The sequence below is a fragment of the Sceloporus occidentalis genome, unplaced genomic scaffold (assembly GCF_023333645.1).
Source record: "Sceloporus occidentalis isolate IW3139 unplaced genomic scaffold, rSceOcc1.0.p SCAF_10, whole genome shotgun sequence".
Lineage (NCBI taxonomy): Eukaryota > Metazoa > Chordata > Lepidosauria > Squamata > Phrynosomatidae > Sceloporus > Sceloporus occidentalis.
Window position 1 is genome coordinate 9,767,900 of NW_028316990.1, and position 21,033 is coordinate 9,788,932.

The window sequence follows — 21,033 nt, forward strand, 5'->3', positions numbered from 1 at the left end:
ACAATGTTAAAGCAGGTAAGAACATGAGAGGTAAGAACAAAGACCTACCTGGTCTAGTAGCCTATCTGTTGGACTGACCTGTTTTAGGAACCAGAAGGCATTACTTATGAGGTCTGTGTGCCGCATTATACTTTGTTCATCCACTTTTTGATGTCGTTCTCGCATTTCTTGGTGAAATCACGGCATCTGTGTCTGAGAAGGAAAGGGAAAGTAGCAAGGATCTTTCCACTTGTTGTGAAGGACAATTAGAACTGGCCCGAGAGATGCAAAGAAAAACAGGAACCTATACAAGTAAAAAAACATCAGGTCTGCCTAAGCTATATTCCAAGGCTGAATAGCTAGCTTTTGGGGCTCTTGATATTCTGAGCCATTCACTGCCACAATCCCTGTCCTTTGGTCATGCTGGATTATTGGGCTGATCCATGCTGGATTATAGTCCAAGCCATCTGTAGGACCAAGGATCCCCCATTACTACAATATATTATCTTCAGCTAATTGTGTTTTTTAATATATTCTTAAACAAATAGCGAAAAACTTCCTTTCCTTTATTGTGACTATTCATTTTGTCTCCAGTTGTACTACTGACTGAATACTATATCATTCTTTTCATCAAAATTATCGTCATTCAAATCATTCTTATTATTTGTTTTCATAATTCTTTTGATCAGTCATTTTATAAAACCCTTTTAACAAAATATGAGCTTATTTTTCTTATTCCTACTGTTCTCATACCAGATTGGAGCTTCTGAGACATTTAAACTCCTTTCTTATCTATTTACACTCACTCTATCTTCCTAACAGGAGCATAGAGTTTATCTTTCAAATGCTGCAGTACCATTTCTTCCTTTTTTTAATCACTTCTTTTTAAAAGACACTTTGGGCCCCAATTTTTTGGAGAAAAATCCCGCTGACATAAATATATAATCATTATCTAGAGGTCGGGGGTCCTGACCCCAGCCCTCTCTGGCCCAAAATCCTGGCCATCCATAGACCATCACTCAATTTTGGGCTGGGAAAAGCCTTTGGTGAGACCAATTTAATCCCGGAACTATAAATCCTCGGACCATGCTTCCCAGCCGGGTTGCTTTCCTTGTTACACACAGTGTGTACTTTCATAATATTTTCTACCCGAAAGTGATAGGCTAAAGCATAGCACGCATGCGCGGGGCCAAGTTTTGACGCATGCGCATTTGATCCCAAGGGTTAGGCGCACTATGGCTCAGCGGCTGGCGGCTGCTTTGGCGCCTCCTTTGGCCGCCTTATTACGGAAAAGCCGCTGCCGTGGGGTTCGGACTCTGACGCCGGTCCAGCAGGTGAGGCGGCAATGGCGGAGGCGGCTGTCTGCTTTGCGACAACGTAGCGGAGGGCTCCCTCAGAAACCCGGGGGTTAGGAGCGGCGCGCGGTGATGACGTTTCGGGTGCGCCTCTGCTGCTGCCCATGATAGCGATAGGCCGTATTCAGTGGGCGGGGCCACGACTAGAACGCGGAAGTGGCTATGGCTAGGCAGGCCAATCAGCAAACGCGGTGTTTGCATATAGTGACGTCGCAGTTGGGGATTGGATAAAGCTGCTCTTTAGGGAAAGGGGACTACCTTGCAAGATTGTTGTGAGCTCCTCACAAGAAGAGAAAGGCTCTACTCGCAGAGCTTGGAAATAGTTGCTTTGAGTGTGTTTACACTGTAGAAATAATGCAGTTTGACAACAGTTTTAACCGCCATGGCTCCATCTGAGAGAATCCTGGGACTTGTAGTTTTCTGAGGCTCCAGGAGCTCGCTGGAGAAGGCTAAAAGGCCTTGCAAAACTACACTTCCCAGGATTCCATGGGATGGAGATGGAGAACTTCAGAGGGGTGTCAAACTGCATTATTTAGATGGTTCAAAGGATGACTTTTCTAAAGCTGCTCAATGAAGCAGCAGCAGAGGAAGAAACTTCATCCTATGCCCAATATTAATTGCTATTATTATTATTATTATTAAGCTTTATTTATATAGCGCAGTAAATTTACACACAGCGCTGTAAGTACCATCGATCAAAGCAGGCAAAACAAACCTGCCAATGGCATACATTCTGCGAGAATAATGAAATATTATACATATCCGTACATGTTAACACTCAGTAAAATATGGCAGACAACCAATCAGAATAACGGCTGCATCCACACTGGAGAAATCACCCAGTTGGGTTTCGCTTTCACTCTTTTCTGGCTCAAGGCTATGGAATTCTGGGAGTTGGAGCAGAGCATTGGAGAATATTTGCTCATAGGGAATCATTGGGAAACACTTGTCCATAGCAAGTATTCTTCAGTGATTTTCTGTGGGCAAGTCTGGTTTCTCTATGAGCAACTACTCTGCAGTGATTCCCTATGGGCAAATACTCCCCAGTCATTCCCTATCAAGTACTGTCATTTGTTTCAGTATGTCCCATACTGAGCCAGGGAAGTTAAAGCGAACTCAAACTGGATTGTTTCTGCAGTGTGTTTTGGGCCTAACGCTACCCTTTGTGCTTGGTTCTAGTGGTTTCAGAGAGTCCACCCAAGAGGCATCACTTCCCTCCAGCAATGGCTCTGCTCCAAGCCACCGGAAGGTAGGTAACTCCGCCAGAAAGGCTCTGCTGCTTTCTGTTTTCTTCCTGAGAGGAAATTCGTTGTGAGACACTGAGGTTTCTGGACATTTCCACTGCTGGGCCTCTAGCTCTGGGGCTGGACCCAGGGCAGGCAGCTGGGGCCAGTCCAGGGGCCCGTTTTGCACCTTACGTTTTGCTGGCATCTGCAGCTGGCACCTTCAGAGAATGGTGGCATGGAAGAGAGTGGGGTATACATATGGTTGGTTGAGGGGAAGTGATTTACATATTAATCTCTGTATTGTTCTGTTGTTGAATGGCGAGGCCTGAGGGGGTCTATTTAATTAATGATCTGTGAAGTTGAAGGCTTTCACAGCTGGCATCCATAGTTTTTTGTGGGGTTTTCAGGCTGTGAGGCTGTGTTCTTGAGTATGCTGAGCCCAGGTTTCTGTTTGTTGCCACAGATCTCTTCCCATTCCATTCTGCTGACCTGCTGTTTCTCTCTGTCTGTCGCAACATGTCTTCTGTTCAAACACCTAGTGATTAAGTGGCGTCTTTCAGAGACCAGGCTTATGGTATTCCTAACTTTTCCTCTCCCCTAGAGCCTCTTGGGCCCAAAGATCCTGGTCACTCCAAAAATGCAGGGGTGAGCAGTGGTGGTGGAGACAACCGTGGAAAGAAGGATGACGATTCAGGGTGGTGGAGTCGCATGCAGAAGGTGTGCAATGTTTGCATCTGCTGTTTTATGTAATCTTAAGGTCTTCTTTTCTATGTGGGATGGTCAAGATCAGGAAAGGTTAAGATAAACATTGAAAACCGGGGGGGGGGGGGGTGAGAATCGTGTAGGTTTCCAGATATTGCAGCTGTCAGCATTCCACACCACTAACTAGTACTGCTGTTAGCTAGTACTGCTGGGACTTGCAGTCATAGAATCATAGAGTTGGAAGGGGCTGAAAGGGCCATCTAGCCTAAACCCCTGCCATGCAATATTACACAGCCAAAGACTAAAACTTTAGTCTTACACAGTTAAGACTTCTAGTCATAGCCTTACCTTTCAATGCAGAAACCCACTTTTGAGAGGTGATCCAGCCAACCTCTGTTTAAAGACCTCCAATGAGTCCATCACCCTCTGAGGTAATCCATTCCACTGTCAAGCAGACAGTGTTTGGGTGGACTCTCTTTTTGCAACTTGAATCCACTGCTCTGGTTTCTGGAGAAGCAGGAAACAAGCATGCTCCATCTTCTGCATAACACTCTTGTATTTAAAGATGGCCATCGTGTCACCTCTCATTCTTCTCCAATCTAAGCAGGTCCAGCTTCCTAAGCTGGTCCTCACAGGGCTTGATAGTTTGCAGAGCTTGTAGCATCTTGGTCGCCCTTCTCTGGATACATCCCAGCTTGTCAGTACCCAGTATCCACAACTGGGCACAAGATTACCCCAAGTGAGGTTTCACCAAAGCAGAATGGAGGAGTACTATTACTTCCTTTAATCTAGATACTATATTCCTATAGATTCCTAGAATTGCATTTTTTTTAAAAAATTTGCTTCTTCATTGCATTGTTGACTCATGTTTAGCTTGTGATGTACTAAGGTCTCAGGTCTTTTTCACATGTACAGTTATGTGCAGATCCTCATGGTTCCCACCTCTGATTTAAAAGTATATGTTTGTAACCATTCCAGGGAGAGTTCCCATGGGATAATAAGGATTTCCGGTACCTGCTGGTCATGGGGGCTGGCGTTGCCTCTGGCTTCCTGTATTTCTACTGGCGAGACCCAGGCAGAGAGATCAACTGGAAGCACTTTGTGCAATACTATCTGGCCAGAGGAGTGGTAAGGCAGAGCACAAGACACTATCTTTTACTGGGCAGCTGGGGCCTGGGATTTCTACTGGCATTCCAGTTTGGAGAGGAAATTAGGATAAATATCAAATAAAGAAATAAATGCATTATTCAACAGAATATCCACCAAAGAAGAAAATGTTTGTTTTATTCTCTCCCTGCATCTCTTAAGGTAGAGCGGCTGGAAGTGGTGAACAAGGAGTTTGTGCGAGTGTTCCCAGTCTCTGGTGTCACCTCAGAGGTAAGGAATTCCCCAGGAGGGAAAGTTGAGAGGGAGAAAGGAAACAAACGCCAGTGGGCAGGCCTTGTGGTCAAGCCTAAACATGGATGGACCTTTGCAAGAAAACTGCATGCATGTTGCAGAACTCCAGTAGTCTTTTCCTCTCCTGTAGCAGATGGCCTAAATTCCCTAAAGGCAGTAGGAAAAGAGGAAGACTGTGTTCCAGATAGAATGACTCCATTAAGGAAGCCCTGGCTGTCCTGAATCTGCAAGAGCAGGGCTTTTGAGGATAGGGGGACTTGGAGATCTTTCATTCATAGGGTCACTATAAGTCAAAGTGTGTGTTTATACCTCACCTTTCCCCAAAACCTTGACTTACAAATTGAAATAAATGTAGTGCAGTTAAAACATCGGGGGGAGGGGAGGAATCAACCTTCCCTGACTGACCATCTTGTTATATTGATCTGGTTTGCCCTTGTCTGCCCCAAGATGCCTCATTTTAATCATGTCTATTTTAATTAATTTTAATCTGTATTTTATAATGCTGTTGTTTAGTTTTTTTAACAGGGGGGTAAGGGGATTGTGTAATTTTTATTTATGTGTGTATTGTATATAGTGTTGATGTATTTTATTGTTGTAATCCGCCTCGATCCATTTTGGTAGAGTCAGGCTATAAATAAAATTTATTGTTATTGTTATTATTGTTGTTGTTATTAAACTATTAATGACATTTAAAAAAATAAATCCCAAAGACAATTTAAATATAATTAAAAATAATAAAAAGTATTTTTTAAAAGATGAAACATTTCAACAATCTTTTAAAAGCTCTTCCTTTAAAAAACAAGAACCCCCTAAAAATTCTATTTTCAAAAGCATGTTGGGATAACTTAGGTCCTGTAGTGGAAGAAAATTAATTTATAGATTATATATATAAATAAATTATACATTTATATATAAGTTATATAAATTAACCTCTCCATTGATGCCCCCTTGTCGTGGGGGAGAGGCATGCGTACCCCAATGAAGTTGTGAGCTATGCTGGCGGTGGTATAATAGCCACCTATGGGGCCTCCCATGCCAGACAGGTCACAACCGAAGGGTCTGACCAAGAGCGCCAAAGGGCAGGATGGGCTCTCTAGCCTTATGGCAACCATCCTAGGAGAAGGAAAACTAATCCCAAACCCGGGCAGATGGTGCTCGTCTAACCCTGTAAGGTTAACCATCTAAGAGAAGGAAACTCTAACCAAACCTACGACCCGAGGACCTCGCTGCCACCGTCCATGCTTGTCAAGGCCTTAGCAGACGAACCTCTTGTTTAAAGGGTGAGGCCAGGTCTGTGCACACTGCCTCCACCAGAAAAATCCATTGCACAGGCTCCAAGGACACATCCAATCTCCGAAAAAGCCCTGTAACGATAGGCGAGGGACGAAACGGCAGGTGTAAAGATGCACTGGAAGCCGCAGACCCAACCCTGCATGCAGGCGGTTCAGGACTTTTAGTCATCAACGCGCTTGTACAAAGCGCGGGATGAGTCCTTCCTGAATCTTCGTTCGCAAAGCAAAGCCAGAGAGAGATATATAAATTAAATACTGTAGAGTCTTGATTATCCGTCCTTTGGTTATCCGACGTTCCGGATTATCTGATGTCTCATGGTTCTTTGTGAGTGTGCGTGCGCGCTCATGAAGAAGCATGGCAAGTCTGAAAAATGGTGCGGCGGCTTAGTTTTTCTCAGCCCGAAGGGAGTCCATGGAGTCATTTTGGGCTGAGGTAAACCAAGCCTCCGAGAAGATGCCTGGGGCAAGTGCCCAGACCTCTCCTCCACACGGCTTGGATTCCTTCAGCCCGAAGGAAGTCTGTGGACTCCCTTGGGGCTGAGGAAACCCAAACCTCGCTGAGGAGAGGCCTCGTCCGATGGCCCACGCCTCTCCTCGGCACAGCTTGAATTCCTTCAGCCCGAAGGGAGTCCACAGACTCCCTTTGGGCTGAAGAAATCCAAGCCATGCCAAGGAGAGGCGTGGGCCACGCAGAGGAAGCAGGAGTCAGGAGGTAAGCAGGGAAGGAGAGAGGGGAGGGGAGGAGGTTTTGTCACAAATGGCACACCGTCATTGGGAAGAACTTCTTGGCCCCTCTGGATTATCCAACATTTTCAGTTATCCAACGATTTGTCGGCACGTTTATGTTGGATAATCGGGACTCTACTGTAAATAAATAACTTTAGGCTTTGCCTGCCTACAGAAGGCCAGTAAGGAGGGTCAGATGTAGAGGGAGGCCAGGGGACAGAGATGGGAGTTGTTCCTTCAGCATCTGCCATTGATTGCCACAGAAGTACGTCTGGTTCAACATTGGCAGTGTGGATACCTTTGAGCGAAACCTGGAGGCTGCCCAACAGGAGCTGGGGATCGACATGGCCCACCAGGTCTCAGTGGTGTACAGCACCGAGAGCGATGGGTGAGTAAGGGCCTGGCTGGATCGAAAGTGGCTAGGATTGCCAGAGTGAAAACAGGAGAGGGGCCGTGCACCATTAATTGTTCTTTAGAAGAAGTGTTGCTTGTTACCTGGTTGTATGGGAAGCCATGCCTGCTGAAATTCCCCCTGCTACACAAACATTCAAAGTTATAAGAGCTCTCTCCCTTGGGGTCTCCTCCAATTCTTCTATGATTCTTCTTGCAGCTCCTTCCTGGTGAGCATGGTGCCCACCTTGCTCCTGGTTGGCTTCCTGCTCTTCTCTCTGAGACGGGGGCCCATGAGAAGCGGGCGCAGGGGACGAGGACCAGGAGGGATCTTCAGCGTGGCAGAGACCACAGCAAAGATCACAAAGGGCAACATTGAGGTGCAGTTCAAGGACGTGGCTGGCTGCGAGGAAGCCAAGCTGGAGATCATGGAGTTTGTCAACTTCCTGAAGAACCCCAAGCAGTACCAGGAGCTTGGGGCCAAGATCCCAAAGGTACGTGCCCCGCGGTATAATCCTGAGCCAGGTCACTAGGTAGAGTCCAGAGGGCTAAGATGGTAGGAGGAGCAGGGCTTTGTGATCAAACAGGAAGATGGAGGCTGACAATGCCTTGCGCGGTGGTTGGTCAACCAAGAACGCCCCAAGCCCTGTTAGATTAAAGGATTTTATACAGCTATAAAAAGACATAGAAAAGAGTAAGCCAAGTGATCCTGTGGCCAGAGCAGATCCCCTGCATGAAGAAAGCTTAAAAAAATTAGAATAATAGAATCCTAGATTTGGAAGAGACCCCAAGTGTCATCGAATCCAGTCCCATTCTGCCATGCAGGAAGACACAATCAAAACACTCCAATAAAGGTGGATAAAGGAAATATGGTAGAGGTGTGTCAATTTGTGCATAGTGTTCAGTAGGGATGAGCAACTATTGGTGTCTGGTGGACAATATTTCCTCCCAGCAAGCCCAAAATACCTCTGTTTCCCCCTACAGTCATTTCAAAATAGCAAAAGGCATTCATGTCACCAGGGTTATCTCTAATTCTAGCATCTGGTGAACATGGGCACCTCTGTCATGTCTTTCAGGGTGCAATGCTGACAGGCCCCCCGGGCACCGGCAAAACTCTCTTGGCCAAAGCAACTGCCGGAGAAGCCAACGTCCCTTTCATTACCGTGAATGGCTCAGAGTTCCTGGAGATGTTTGTTGGAGTTGGACCAGCAAGGGTGAGATTGGGGAACCCTTCAAAACCTCCTCAGGGTTGGCAGACTTACTAATAGCAGTGGTAACGCAACAGCATTAGCAGGAGTAATAATCACAGCAATGACAACACCACAACAGTGACAACAATGATGAGGAAGAAAAGAGAGAGAAAAAGGTGGCGGGAGACAAAAAGATGGAAGATAGAGAGGAAAAGATTATGGAATATGTTGTCATGTGTGTGCTTTCAGGTTGTTTCTGATGTGTGGAAACCCTAAGGGGAACCTTTCTTGGCAAGATTTGTTCAGAGGGGACCGAAGGTGAGAGAGTGTGTCTTGCCCAAGGAAATCCAGTGGGTTTCCATGGCCAAACAGCAATTTGAACCGTAGTCTCCAGATTGTAGTCTAGCACTTGAACCGCTGCACCACACCAGCACCCTATATGAAATATAGAGACTTACACGTTGAGATTCAGCATCTCTGGGGAAAGAAAACAACTGTTGATAGAGTAGTGTGAGGTATTCTGGGAATAATTCCAAAGAGACTGGCAAAATACCTGATTGAAATCTCCATCAATAGGATCACAAAAAGCGACACTGCTTGGAATGTGCCACATTATACCAGCCAATAACTCGCTGGTTCCCAGATACTTGGATAAAATCTAAATCACTGGAGATAATTGGTGTTTCTTCTTCTTTTTAGGTGAGGGACATGTTTGCTTTGGCCCGGAAGAATGCCCCCTGCATCCTTTTCATTGATGAGATCGATGCCGTTGGGAGGAAACGAAACCATGGACAGTTTGGGGGCCAAAATGAGCAGGAAAACACCCTCAACCAGCTTCTGGTGGAGATGGATGGTGAGAGAGCTCCTCTCGGTGGGATGGCAGGGCGAGGGAAGGATTCTTGGGGGTGAAAAGGTGGCTTTTTCATCAAGAATGAGCCTGAGGTTTCAACCTCAGCTTCCTAGACATCTGACACAAGTCCCTTTCCAAAACTTCTTAGCCTCTTGTAACCAATGTTCTGTCTCCTTGCATTCCATCACAACCAATATAGCAGCTGTTCCCACCAAGTGGGTTGGAAACAGAACTTGGGAAAGCTACTGGTTTTGGACTATCAGTTTACTGTGCCCTTCCAATGGGAAAAGAAATTATTTCCCCCGAAGGAAGCCAACAGGCTGAAAAGCAGAGCTCCTCACTTTTGCTTCATTGCAACACAATTCACCAAAAAGTGTCATGGGCCCTTTTTTTTGTTCCAAGAAGTTAGATCACCTGGAACAAAAAGTAGTAGATTTGTTTGGGGGGAGTGTGTTTCCCTTCTGTTTGTGTGTGTGTTTGTGAAACAAATTGCATATTAATGATGAGATGTATTTTACTGTTATAAGGAATTTTAAATTGTTGTGCTGGTGGGAGGGTTAATGGGTTTTATTTTATATTGTTATATTTTGTACTCTTATATTCGAATTTTATTAATGTATTATATTTTATCACAATTGTAAGCCACTTTGATTCTATAGGAAGAGGCAGGATATAATTATTATTATTATTATTATTATTATTATTATTATTATATAGACAAGTAACCACAACCTGGAGAAATGGTTTACAACTCTGTAGCTGACAATGCTGCAGAACGCCTGTTCAGTAACAGAATATAATAAACTTTCCTATTAGATCCTTAGTTAGTGGTTGTGAATAAATAATAGCTTGTTTATGCTGACTATTTGCAAACAAGGTTGATTCCTAAAACTATTCTTAAGAGAGGTTTAACTAGATATCCTGTTTGCATAACCAAACTCTGCATTTTGTTAGAAAACAGTACATTTCAGTCCAAATAAGTTTGCTCCCGACAGACATGAGAAGACTTGCAGGATTTCAGAGAGGACATGCGTTTTGAGCACAAGATTCTGGTTTAGCACAAAAAGGAACGTTCTTTGATATTTTCCCACTTTGATTTTTTGCCCACTTCCTCTGCAGGGTTCAACAGCAGTACAAATGTGGTGGTTCTCGCAGGCACCAACCGGCCTGATGTCTTGGACCCAGCATTGATGCGACCGGGGCGCTTTGATCGGCAGATTTATATCGGTAACAGCTACTGTCTTTACTTATGGTTTCCTTTTTGGTTCCTGTTTCTCATAACTCATCCATAACACCACCATGTTCAGGAGCAGTGTACCTTTGAATGTCAGAGGCTGGGAAGAAGCCACACAAGATATAGAACTGTTCATTTGGTGCCTTATTTCTGAGATTTCCCTGAAGGCCCACTCCCGACTGGGATCCCGTCTGCTGAGGTGGGGAGCTCCAGAGGGTTGAGGGACTCATTTTCGCTGCCTGGAGCCCTCTGAAGCATCCCTCCTGCAGAAACCAGAAGTGGCCTGAAGTCCAGTTCTGATTGAAATGAAAACAATCCCTCCCTCAGCCAAAACAAGGAAATCAGCCCTGAAAGAAGAATCACGTTTCCTGAACCATGACTCCCCATGTTTTAACAAACAAAATTCTTTTCAAGAATTACTGGGAAAAGGGGCCTCGGGCTGCAAAACTATGGGGCAACATGTGTCTCGCGATATCTGTCTATTTATTTATTTATTTCATTAATGATGTAAAGACGGCCATGCTGAGGTATGCCCTTCTCCTGCCACTGTCCTCTCCTGACTGGTCCGTTGATCTATCAGTTTATCCATCTATCCATCTCTTTATTTATATCCTAAATGCCAAAACTAGGATTAAGGGCAGCATAGAAAATAAGAAATACAAGTAAAAACACATCAAGGCCCAGTCTAGACGGACCAAATGCGCTGTGTACTAGGGTTAAGGGACCACGTGGCAACCGCACAGTCCCTAACCCTAGTATGGTGGGGCGCCGTCACAGTGGTGGTGCCCTGTGTATATTGCGACATGACGGACGCATAGCGTCTGCACGTCATGCTGCCATTGTGACGACACGAGTGCACCATTGGTGCACTCGGGTGTCACAAGTGCAGCGCAAAAAGAACCCGCTTTTCGTGGGTTCTTTTTTCTCCGCAGGGAAGCCGTGCAGTTTGGCGTCTGCGGCTTTACTGTGGGGGGGGGGGGGAAGGCGCCGGCAGGCCTCCCTTTTTGGGAGGTCTGTACCAGGCCCAAGACAAAGATACAAGAAAGTCAAACTCCAATACTATTCAAGAAGCTCAAACTACAATATTATACTGCCTGTGGAATTAGAACAATTTAAAACATGGTTTTAAAAGCAAAGAATAAAAGTAGTACAGCACACTAAAAAACCGAAACAATCACTTCCCCAAAGTCTGCTGGAATAAAAAGGCCTTTATCCCACAAGGAGGGAACCAGCCCAGCCTTGCACACACAGAGAGATTTAATTGTGTATTCTTGCATGGATGGCCCTTTGTGGTCTCTTTTAACTGGGTGATTCTGTGACACATGCATATATCCCAAGAAAGGAGCTGGAGATCAACCACCCAAAACCTCTAGTGAGATTGCCTTCTTTTGGGAATGCCCTTTGCCCCTTGTATTTCTTTCTCATTATAGAAGATTTTGAAGTGAGGAAAGATTGACTGGTGTTCATAGGCAAGTACCATGTGAGAAGAAGACTGAGAGTTGGTAGTCATGTTAACCCACCTTTTGGTGGGGGATGTCTTCCCTGGCTCTGTTTTCCCCCAACCAGGCCCACCGGACATCAAAGGCAGAGCATCCATCTTCAAAGTCCACCTCCGACCTCTCAGACTAGAAGCTGATATCAGCAGAGACTCTCTGGCAAGGAAGATGGCTGCCTGGACCCCAGGATTCACAGGTGAGATGTATTGGGAAATTCAGAGCTTGGCAGATGCTGGGGGTTGTCTTCCAGAAAAAGCCACTTTTCTCAGCACTGGTGAAATGCCCACTGCAGGGTGGGCTGGTGTTATTAGTTGATGGGGGAATGAAGCCATGTGGATGGAAACCCATAAGACTAGGATGGGCAACTGTTTAGAGAACACATTGACCCAATAGGAGACTATGGAAGGCTGTGATATCACCATTGCACCCACCCCAAAATCAATTACTTTGCACATATGCCTCTAGGGACCATGGGCCATTTTCACCACATTTCTGGAGAAGCCTCTCTTTTTGGTTACAATAGGAAGTGATCCAAAAGGGACTCCTTATTCACTTCCTGCATTTGAAAAGCCCTCCTGGACATTTTTTCAATCTCTTGGGACCATCAAAACAGCCTTACTCCCCAAAAGACTCACAGTTACCTTTCACACCATATCCCTCAACTGGCATGGCTCCATCCCATGGAATCCTGGGACTGGTAGTTTCATGAGGTAATTGGAATTCTCTACTGCAGCCTCCCGAACTATAGCACCAGAATTCCCCCGCAGAGAATTCTTAAGTCCTTCACAAAGCTACCTATCCCGGGATTTAATAGGATGGCGCCATAGCACTTCAGCCAGTGCCAAAGTGCTATAACTACACGGTGTGATATTTTGATCACATTCAGTGGTGTTTGATTCTCTTAACACAGCAATTCCATTTAATGGTTGCTGTTGCAAAAGGAGTCAACTTGCCTTAGGAAAGAGTTTTCAGAGTGAGTTGTAGTCAGGTTAATCCAGGATCCCTTTCTCCAAGGGAAGAAATGTTCAAGTTTTGAGAATTTATGCCGAGAGCGGCAAGGGAGAAGATGGCTCTTGAGGTGCTGAGTTCCCATTCCTTCAGGGATCCGGCCCATCTACTGACCAGTTCCTTCCCTTTTATCTCTCTGCAGGGGCCGATATTGCCAACGTGTGCAACGAGGCTGCCCTCATTGCTGCGCGACATGCAAGCCCCACCGTGAATGAGAAGCACTTTGAACAGGCCATTGAGAGGGTCATTGGGGGTGAGTTGGCCTGACCCCCGCCTCCCTGGACCTGCTCAGAGGGAGCAAGGAAATATTGGATCCTGTGCCTTTATTCAAAACAAGGGTTTTTAGGGATGGTGCCGCCCTCCAGATGTGGTTGGACTGCAGCTCCCGCATCCATCAGAACTGGCTATCACGGCTAGGGACTGATGGGAGTCCAACAATATCTGGCTGGTGTCAGGTTCCTCAACCTTGAGCTTCATGAAACATGCAGGGCTTAGAAATAGTGTATTTTTTTGCACAACTCCCAGAATCCCCCATCTAGTGAACTACAGCACTAGAGCTCTCTGGCAGTGAATTCCTAATGGTTGGCTTGGAGCTCCTGGGAATTGTAGTCCAAAAAAGCCCTGTCTGCAAGTCAAGTTGTACTTGCATTTACACTTTTCTGCTGGTTTACCGGTATATTTTCCTGTAAATATGGCTTTGTGGTTATCCCCTCACTCCAGTACCCTTAATGCCCAGCTTGTAGCTTTCCCAGAAACCTCTGGTCAGTCACATTGGGGAAATAGGACACTGACATAGATGGGTGTTTGGGCTGGCCTGGGATGAACCCTCTTCTCCTTGACTTTGCAGTGAGAGACTGGAGTGTGCTGCCTTCCCTTCCTGAGAAGGAGCAGCCATCTCCTCACTTGCCCTCCCCTAGCGAGTAGAGAGCTGTCACGCTGTGTATTGGTGGAGGAGCCCTTGCAGTTCCTTGAGAAGTTCACCACCCAAGAGAGAGACTCCCCAGAGGGAAGAAGAGGCACAAACAGGCCTCTGCAGCTGCAGACACTTTGCTTGAAAAAGTTGCTTGTGAAAGGAAATGGTGGAGGGGTTGGGAGACACAGATATTTTCTGTAGGGTTGTTGAGGCTTTGCAGCCAGGTTTGCATTCAAGATGAATCTTGTGTAACTTTAATCCTTAACAGACCTTGCAAGCAGGACAAGTTACTGTCAAGCAAGACAAAGTAACTTCATCTTGCTTGACAGTACCTTGTCCTGTTGCAAGGTCTTTCAAACCCCAACTTTCCGGCCTCAGTTTTCAGATGCAGCAATCCCCTCCCAATATGGCTGTCTCCTCGCTGTTGGAGAGTAGGGAAGGGAAGTGACGAAGTGCCCCGCTTTGTCCTCGTTCCTGAAAAGTGAAGAGGGATAGGAACCTTCATCTAGCTTGATAAAGCTTTGTAGTACCTCTTCCTGCTCCAAGATTTGTTGGGGATTTAAGACAGAGGCACCCCATTCAAGATCCAATTTGGCAACCCTATTAGCACCCCTTATTAAATCTGTGCAAATGTTGTTTCCCTCTGTCTTTATGAAGGTGAATTCACTGGCCATCCTACAAATGCCAGAAGCAAGAGAAAAAATGCACTGAATCTGCAGAGCGTTTATAAGAATTTGAGAACTGAGACTCAGAGCTGTTCTGTTGAAGCAAAGATTTGGTATTAGTCAGAGGTTGGGATTCCTGTTCTGGACTACAGCCCCCAGGATGCCCACTGCCAGCATGGTTTCTGAGAGCTGCAGTCCTGGAAAAGTAATGTCCCCATGCTCTGACAGAATTAGTAGATGCTGCAATTAGAAAAGAGGACTTTCTGTACATGGCATTGGAAAGGAAAGGTTTTGTATGGCTTCTCTGGTTGCAGAGAGGGCTTTTTTCTCCTGCCTTTGCACAAACTCTCCTCTGCGCTCTCTCCAGGGCTTGAAAAGAAGACTCAAATCCTGCAGCCAAATGAGAAGACAATTGTGGCTTACCATGAGGCGGGACACGCTGTGGTCGGGTGGTTCTTGGAGCATGCAGACCCCTTGCTCAAGGTGCAGCGTTACACATTGTAAACCTTAGCAAATGCACTGATAAGCAGTATAGAAATGTACTTGCTATTGTATCTCCTTCCCTTGGCTACTGACCCTTTCACAGGGATGACCACCGATGGCTGGGGAATTTTGGGAGTTTGGTTGATGCATCCTAGAACTGCATTTGGCTTTTGTCAGAGTGTTGACACACTCTTACCCCCTTGGGCAAAACTTGCTGGCCTCTAGATGATGCAGTAAATGTTTAGCCATTTTTACTGTCAAGTGTGGTGTTGACTTGGGGGAAATTCCCAGAATCTCCCTGGCTGGAGGGATTCTGGGAACTGTAGTACAGAAAATAACTTTTTGGGGGTGGAGAAATCTTTCCAGACTCCCTTTGAGGCTCTCCATCCCCTTTGCTCTGAAGAGGAATGGCACACCTGTTGCTGTTCTCCTTACCTTGGTTACCTGTGTCTGGCAGGTCTCCATCATCCCTCGAGGAAAGGGCTTGGGGTATGCGCAGTACCTTCCCCGGGAGCAGTTCCTCTACACCCGGGAGCAGCTCTTTGACCGGATGTGCATGATGTTGGGAGGGCGTGTGGCCGAGCAGCTGTTCTTTGGGCGGATCACCACCGGTGCCCAGGACGATCTCCAGAAGGTGACCCAGAGCGCCTACGCCCAGGTAAAGGGCCAGGAGGAGGGACCTGCTGGTTGTCCATAAGCGACCAGAAAGGCACAACTAGGCAGAGGATCCAGGGATGCTTTGTTTTGCCATTCAGGTCTGGCAGTGTTTGTGCATGTTTTCATAAACATGTTCAGGGATTCTCTTCCTGGTTTTCAGGCAAAAAGTGCCTGAAAATCACACCAAAAAAGTTTTTAAAAAAATATTGGGAGGGGGCTTTGGGCCATTGGTGAGGGGCTTTAGGGTCTAGAAAGGGGTTTCAGGGCTGTATGCATTACATGGGTTACACTGTCCAGTCCTACACCAGGCCCCTTTGCCCCATCCAAAACTTCCTCCTCTTCCATTCTCCAGCACTGCCAGGCTCCATGGGTCACTACTAAAAGGTTTCTCATCCTGCTGCTGGCTGAGGGAGGTTTTGCTTTCCTTCTTAGGTTGTGCAGTTTGGGATGAGTGACAAGCTGGGCCAGCTCTCCTTTGACCTCCCGCAGCCAGGCAACCTTGCTCCTGAAAAGCCCTACAGCGAAGCCACGGCTGAGCTAATCGATGAGGAGGTCCGGGCCTTGATCACCACGGCCCACCAGAAGACCCAGGCCCTGCTGACACGTTGCCACGACCAAGTGGAGAAGGTACAAAGCAGACAGGCCAGGAGGACATTTCCATTTGGCATGTCCTGCCTCTTAAACTGTAGCTCCATTTTGCAAAGTGCGGGTCACATGCCTTCTGTAGTCAGACAAGGAGAAAATGGGTCAGACGCTCAGGCAAAAAGGAGAGTTGTAACAAGAAACCACTTGGAAGCAATGAAGGACATACATTCATTAATTTGACTGTCTTTTGGGAACTGTCCCTTCCTACTTTCTCCCCAGATAGGATTTCCTTTCTAAATGGTTTAGAAAAATTGGTATTTTTTTTTAATGTTTAAAAAGTATGAGTAGGTGAGGAGGTCCTGCAACCTATTTAGAAGCTGGATTGCTGCTCTGGGAAGCTTCCAAGAGAGGCAGTTCACACTTTTCTGGGGAAAAGAGGAGTCCAGAAGAATCAAGGGCTGCCAAAACAGTCCTGGAGGCCACAAAAGTTTCCAAAGCCACCCCTGCCTCAAAGGAGCTCTTTCCACTTTTTAACATGAAGGTAGTGATGCTGAGAGAGGTGGTTCTAAAACCACCATGCATTAAGTTTGGCCTTTGATGGGTTTGACATGCCACCACTGGCAGAGGCCATGAACCATTGTCCTCTTGAAGGCTGTCATGTAGTTCTGTATGAGAAGAATTTCTTGAAAAAGCATGATCTTCACCCCCACTTCCTAGATCTAGCTTCTCCTCAAGACCCTATGATCCAAGGATCTCCTGTGCTATCCTTTCCCAGGGTTCCAGGAGCAAACAAACCAGTCTATGCTCCTGTGTGGATCATTGGAAGGCCGGCAGTCAGCAGTCAATCACAATTATTCTTTTTATTTATATTCCATTCATTGAGCAACTGATTTCTCCTTCCCTGCAGGTCGGAAAGCGTCTCCTGGAGAAGGAAGTGCTGGAGAAAGCAGACATGGTGGAGCTGCTTGGCCCAAGGCCCTTTGCAGAGAAATCCACCTATGAGGAGTTTGTGGAGGGCACTGGGAGCTTAGAGGAAGACACCTCCCTCCCCGAAGGACTGCAGGACTGGAACCTGGAGCAGAAGGAGGAAGAAGAGGCAGAGGAAGAGGGCCAAGGACAGAGGAGCCAGGAGAAGGCTTTGTAGTGGAAAAAATACCAACACACGCTTTATTGGTGTGGAGCACCAGGTGTATTTTCTGTAGACATCAGCCTCAGGTGAAATGTCTCTCTCCCTGGGAGCCTTGATAGGATGATGTTTCCATGGGATCAGAAGTCAAGGCAGGCCTTTGCCACAGAACCATGGGACCAGATTGCTTCCTTGAGCTGTCGGGTGTCTTTTTCACCAAGCGGCAATCTGAAGGCCTTTGTTTGCAAGCCTCTTTTGGTGATGGGATGAAGGACAGGCAGTGGAGAGCAGAGAAAAGCAGGTGCCGTTCCCTGTAATAGATGGCAGACACCCTCTGAAGCAGTGGCCTCCCCAATCCTGGTTTTCTGATCTTGTATTGTGATCCTGTACTCTGGGAAGATGATCCAGTCTGAAGAAGCCATCTTCTTTCCTGCCAACCACTCCTCTTCTGGGACTGTGGGTTGCCTTATGCTGCTCAGTGCCTTTACTGTGGCTACTTTGGCTTTCTCTTCCCACTGGTCTGCCTGACTGCCTTCCTACTGTGCCTACAGTCCAAAGGGTTCAAGAGAAGGCCCTGCTGAAGCCGAACCAAAGAAAAGGAGTGAGCAAGATCTTTAAGAATTGTGGGGATTTTCTCTTTGGTGGCGGTAGTGACTCTGAGGGGTATCTTCTTTTGCTAGGGGTGGATGCAGATGGGAAGAGGACCCCATTGGACAAGGGCTGTCTCAAACATGGTGCTAGGTGAAATGGTGCTACTAGAATCCTTTACTCCCTTCCCCTTCTTGACGTGATATGGCCCAGAGGATCCTGGGAGCAGGAGATCGCAGCATAGCCAGTCACACTGCATCAGCAGACTTTCTCTTGGCTCATTCCCACACAGTGATTTCTTGCGTCTGAACACCTTCCCTGCAACTGGGGCTTTGTGTCCCAAGAGCAGGCCAGGAAATGAACGACAAATGCTTTTGAACCCTATATCCAGTGTGTACTGAAATCTAGCTGAGCTCTTTGGGATGCCTTTGAGCCTGACTTTCTGCTGATTTTTGCCTTGAAAATGCCAGCCAGGATGTGGTGTTGATGCATGTCCAGCACTTTTCCCCCTTAGATCAACTCCTCAGCCACCTCATTGACCTCAGGATCATCTGTCTTTGGGTCAATGGTATAATTCAATTTTAAGACAAACCTAAGGAGATCTTCAACCAGGAGGTGAAGACACCATGGCCCATTTCCTCAGATGCTGGTTTTCAGCGCTCCTTACGGGTCCACACTCCTCACTCAGCTACCAAAGAACTTAGACATTCTTACCAGTAGCATTTGCTGTTGTTATGTGCTGTCAAGTCAGTTTCGGCTTACAGCAACCCTTTGAATGAGAGACCTCCAAGAGCCCCAGTCTGATCTTGCAAAGTCAGGGAGCCTTGATGGAATCAATCCAACTGTTATGTTGTGACCATTCTGCCCAGGATTCTTCCCAAGGGCATTACGACTACTAGTATTTTTCCTTCCAGTGCCCACAGGGTAGAGCTTGTCCTGAACTTAGTAAAGCCTATCCCATCCCCACACCCCATGAAATACGTGCATTGACCTGTCCCTCCCTTTGTCCCATTCCTGTTCTGACATTACATAGAATCGTAATGGTAAGGGCCATCCACTCCACCATTAAAACTGTCCTGAGAGATGTCTATCCAGCCTCTGTTTAAAGACCTCAAAGGAGAGTCTCCAAGAAAGTTCTTGCTAATGTTTAGCTGAAATATCTTTTCTTGCCATTTGGAAGCATTGGCTCATGTTCTAATATTTGGAGCAGCAGAAAACAAGTTTTGCCACCTTCCAGTCTTCTTTTCTCAAACTAAACATACACAGCTCTCTGTGCCCTTTCTTATAGGACCTGTTTTCTAGATCCTTTGCCATCTTGGTTGCCCCCACCCCCTTACTTACTTGGATCGTGGCCCTTCTGAGGCATCTGACCTGCAAAATCTCCAAATTGCTTCTGAAAAGTGACTCTTCAGGAACAACATCTACTGACTCAGCTGCATTCTGGTGGCCTTTTGAAAGTCATACCTTGCTGCATTCAAAGACCAAATGGAGTCCTGGACCCTTTTGTTTTCTTTTCCAGAAGGCAACACCTGCTGAGGAGGAGGTGTTCACCCCAGTTCCTCCACCTTGGGTATCCTACAAAGAATTGTAGTACCCATTTCCATATGGTTTGTTCTCACATAGCCAGGGGCTCCTATACTTAAACGACTTCTCAGTGACCATTGTGGGAACAGAATGCTGGCTTAGAGGACCTCTTTGGAGAAATCCAAATTCAGGGCTCTTTGTGTTTTTGGTCTGTGCTGGAAATATCTTCTGCAACTATGCCTAAGGTTGTTATATCTTACAAGGCAGAATTTGGTCTTATTGCTGCACCTCTTAATAGAATTTAGCAGCTGGTTTTTTGGACAAAGCTGTTGCAACTCTTTTGATACTCCTATGCATCCTACTCTTTCATCTCCCCCTTGGCGTGTGTGCGCCTTCAAATTGCCAGTTGATTTACAGCGGCCCCATGAATTGCACAGGGTTTTCTTAAGCAAGTGATTCTCAGAGGTGGTTTTGCCAGTTCCTTCCTCTGAAACGGAGCCTATAGCACCTGGTATTGGCAATCTCCCATCCAGGGCTGGCCTAGATTAGCTTCCAAGATCAGACTTGCAAGCATGTGTAGATGGCTCTTCTATTTTGTCCCCCCATGTTAGGAAGAGAAGAATCTACTGCCATGTTAGTGCTCTTTCTCTGTGTCTCACACAGGGCTTTCTCCCTTCCTTTTTAAAAATTTGTACACCTACAGATTTAGTCTCGTACAATAGTATGAAAACCTAGCCTGTTCTTAAAATGTCCATAGCATTCAAACAGCCTTCACCCACCCACCCAAAAGTGAACCTCATTGTTTGCAGGAAGAGGAAGTGTCTCTCTTTGGTACATAGATTGCTTAAACTCTGAAGGTCTGTGTAGAGGACAATATCCAACAAAATGTTAAATGCTCCTAATATTAAGGGAAGGTATTGGGGTGGATATGCCAACTTTATATCTGGAATAGCAATGGAGGGGGACATATCAACTTTACCTGTATTTGGGGTAGTGGTGTGGAGGTGACACCCCAACTTTACCTACATCTGGGTTAAACTGAGAGACATGTCAGGACCAAAAGAATTAAAGGAGACCTCCACGTGAGGATTATCTTGCTAAACCAAACCTAGTTGGGTGGAGAGCATCATGTTCAACCTCATCATTACCAGTGGGAAGCAAAACTCCTTGTTTGGAAAGGGGGGGAAAGGCACATTTGTGGACTGCAGTTTCTAGGTAGAACTACTGGGACCCAACTGTGCTGTGGATTCCTGCCTTGGCAGGCGTTCCTTCTATGCAAAGACAAAGGAAAGGAATTTGTCAGCCTTGGAAATGTCACAGCATTTATTTGTTGCTTTTAAAACCCCTATTTTTTTGTGCCTGCCAGTGTTTGTTTCTTTGTCTGTTGTTTCACAACAACAAAGCCCCGAAGCAATGGTTGTCTTGTTTTAATGGTTCAAGAGACTCTGTTCTCTCAGGGCTCTGTTCTCTCTGTCCAGGTTTGTTCCTCCACAGATGTAGAGGCCAACGTGTCTGAGTCCAGGCATGGGTTTGACAGTAAAGCCCCCACACAAGCACGCATGCGCGCACACAGACACAAACACACACACAATGCTGCCAAGACCACCTGGGGAATGCTACTATTTGATTCAGAGCAACATTGGCAC

The 21,033-nt window shown here is 46.3% G+C and overlaps 1 protein-coding gene across 2 annotated transcripts; it reads left to right on the forward strand.

Annotated features, from left to right (window-relative positions):
* The first annotated feature begins 1,214 nt into the window (after window positions 1-1,214).
* Window positions 1,215-20,723, forward strand: LOC149305844 (mitochondrial inner membrane m-AAA protease component AFG3L1-like). 2 transcript variants are annotated; one of them, XM_089539472.1, is made up of 16 exons: window positions 1,215-1,313; window positions 2,514-2,583; window positions 3,162-3,277; window positions 4,241-4,390; window positions 4,571-4,639; window positions 6,942-7,066; window positions 7,289-7,562; window positions 8,145-8,282; window positions 8,958-9,111; window positions 10,228-10,335; window positions 11,909-12,034; window positions 12,989-13,099; window positions 14,792-14,907; window positions 15,365-15,565; window positions 15,997-16,191; window positions 17,057-20,723. In XM_089539472.1, the coding sequence occupies exons 1-16, from the start codon at window positions 1,215-1,217 to the stop codon at window positions 17,291-17,293; spliced, it is 2,289 nt and encodes a 762-aa protein (XP_089395598.1). In that variant the 3' UTR covers window positions 17,294-20,723. The 2 variants fall into 2 exon arrangements, with proteins under 2 accessions (XP_089395598.1, XP_089395599.1); XM_089539473.1 differs by having other exon boundaries at window positions 6,945-7,066.
* Window positions 20,724-21,033: the final 310 nt, after the last annotated feature.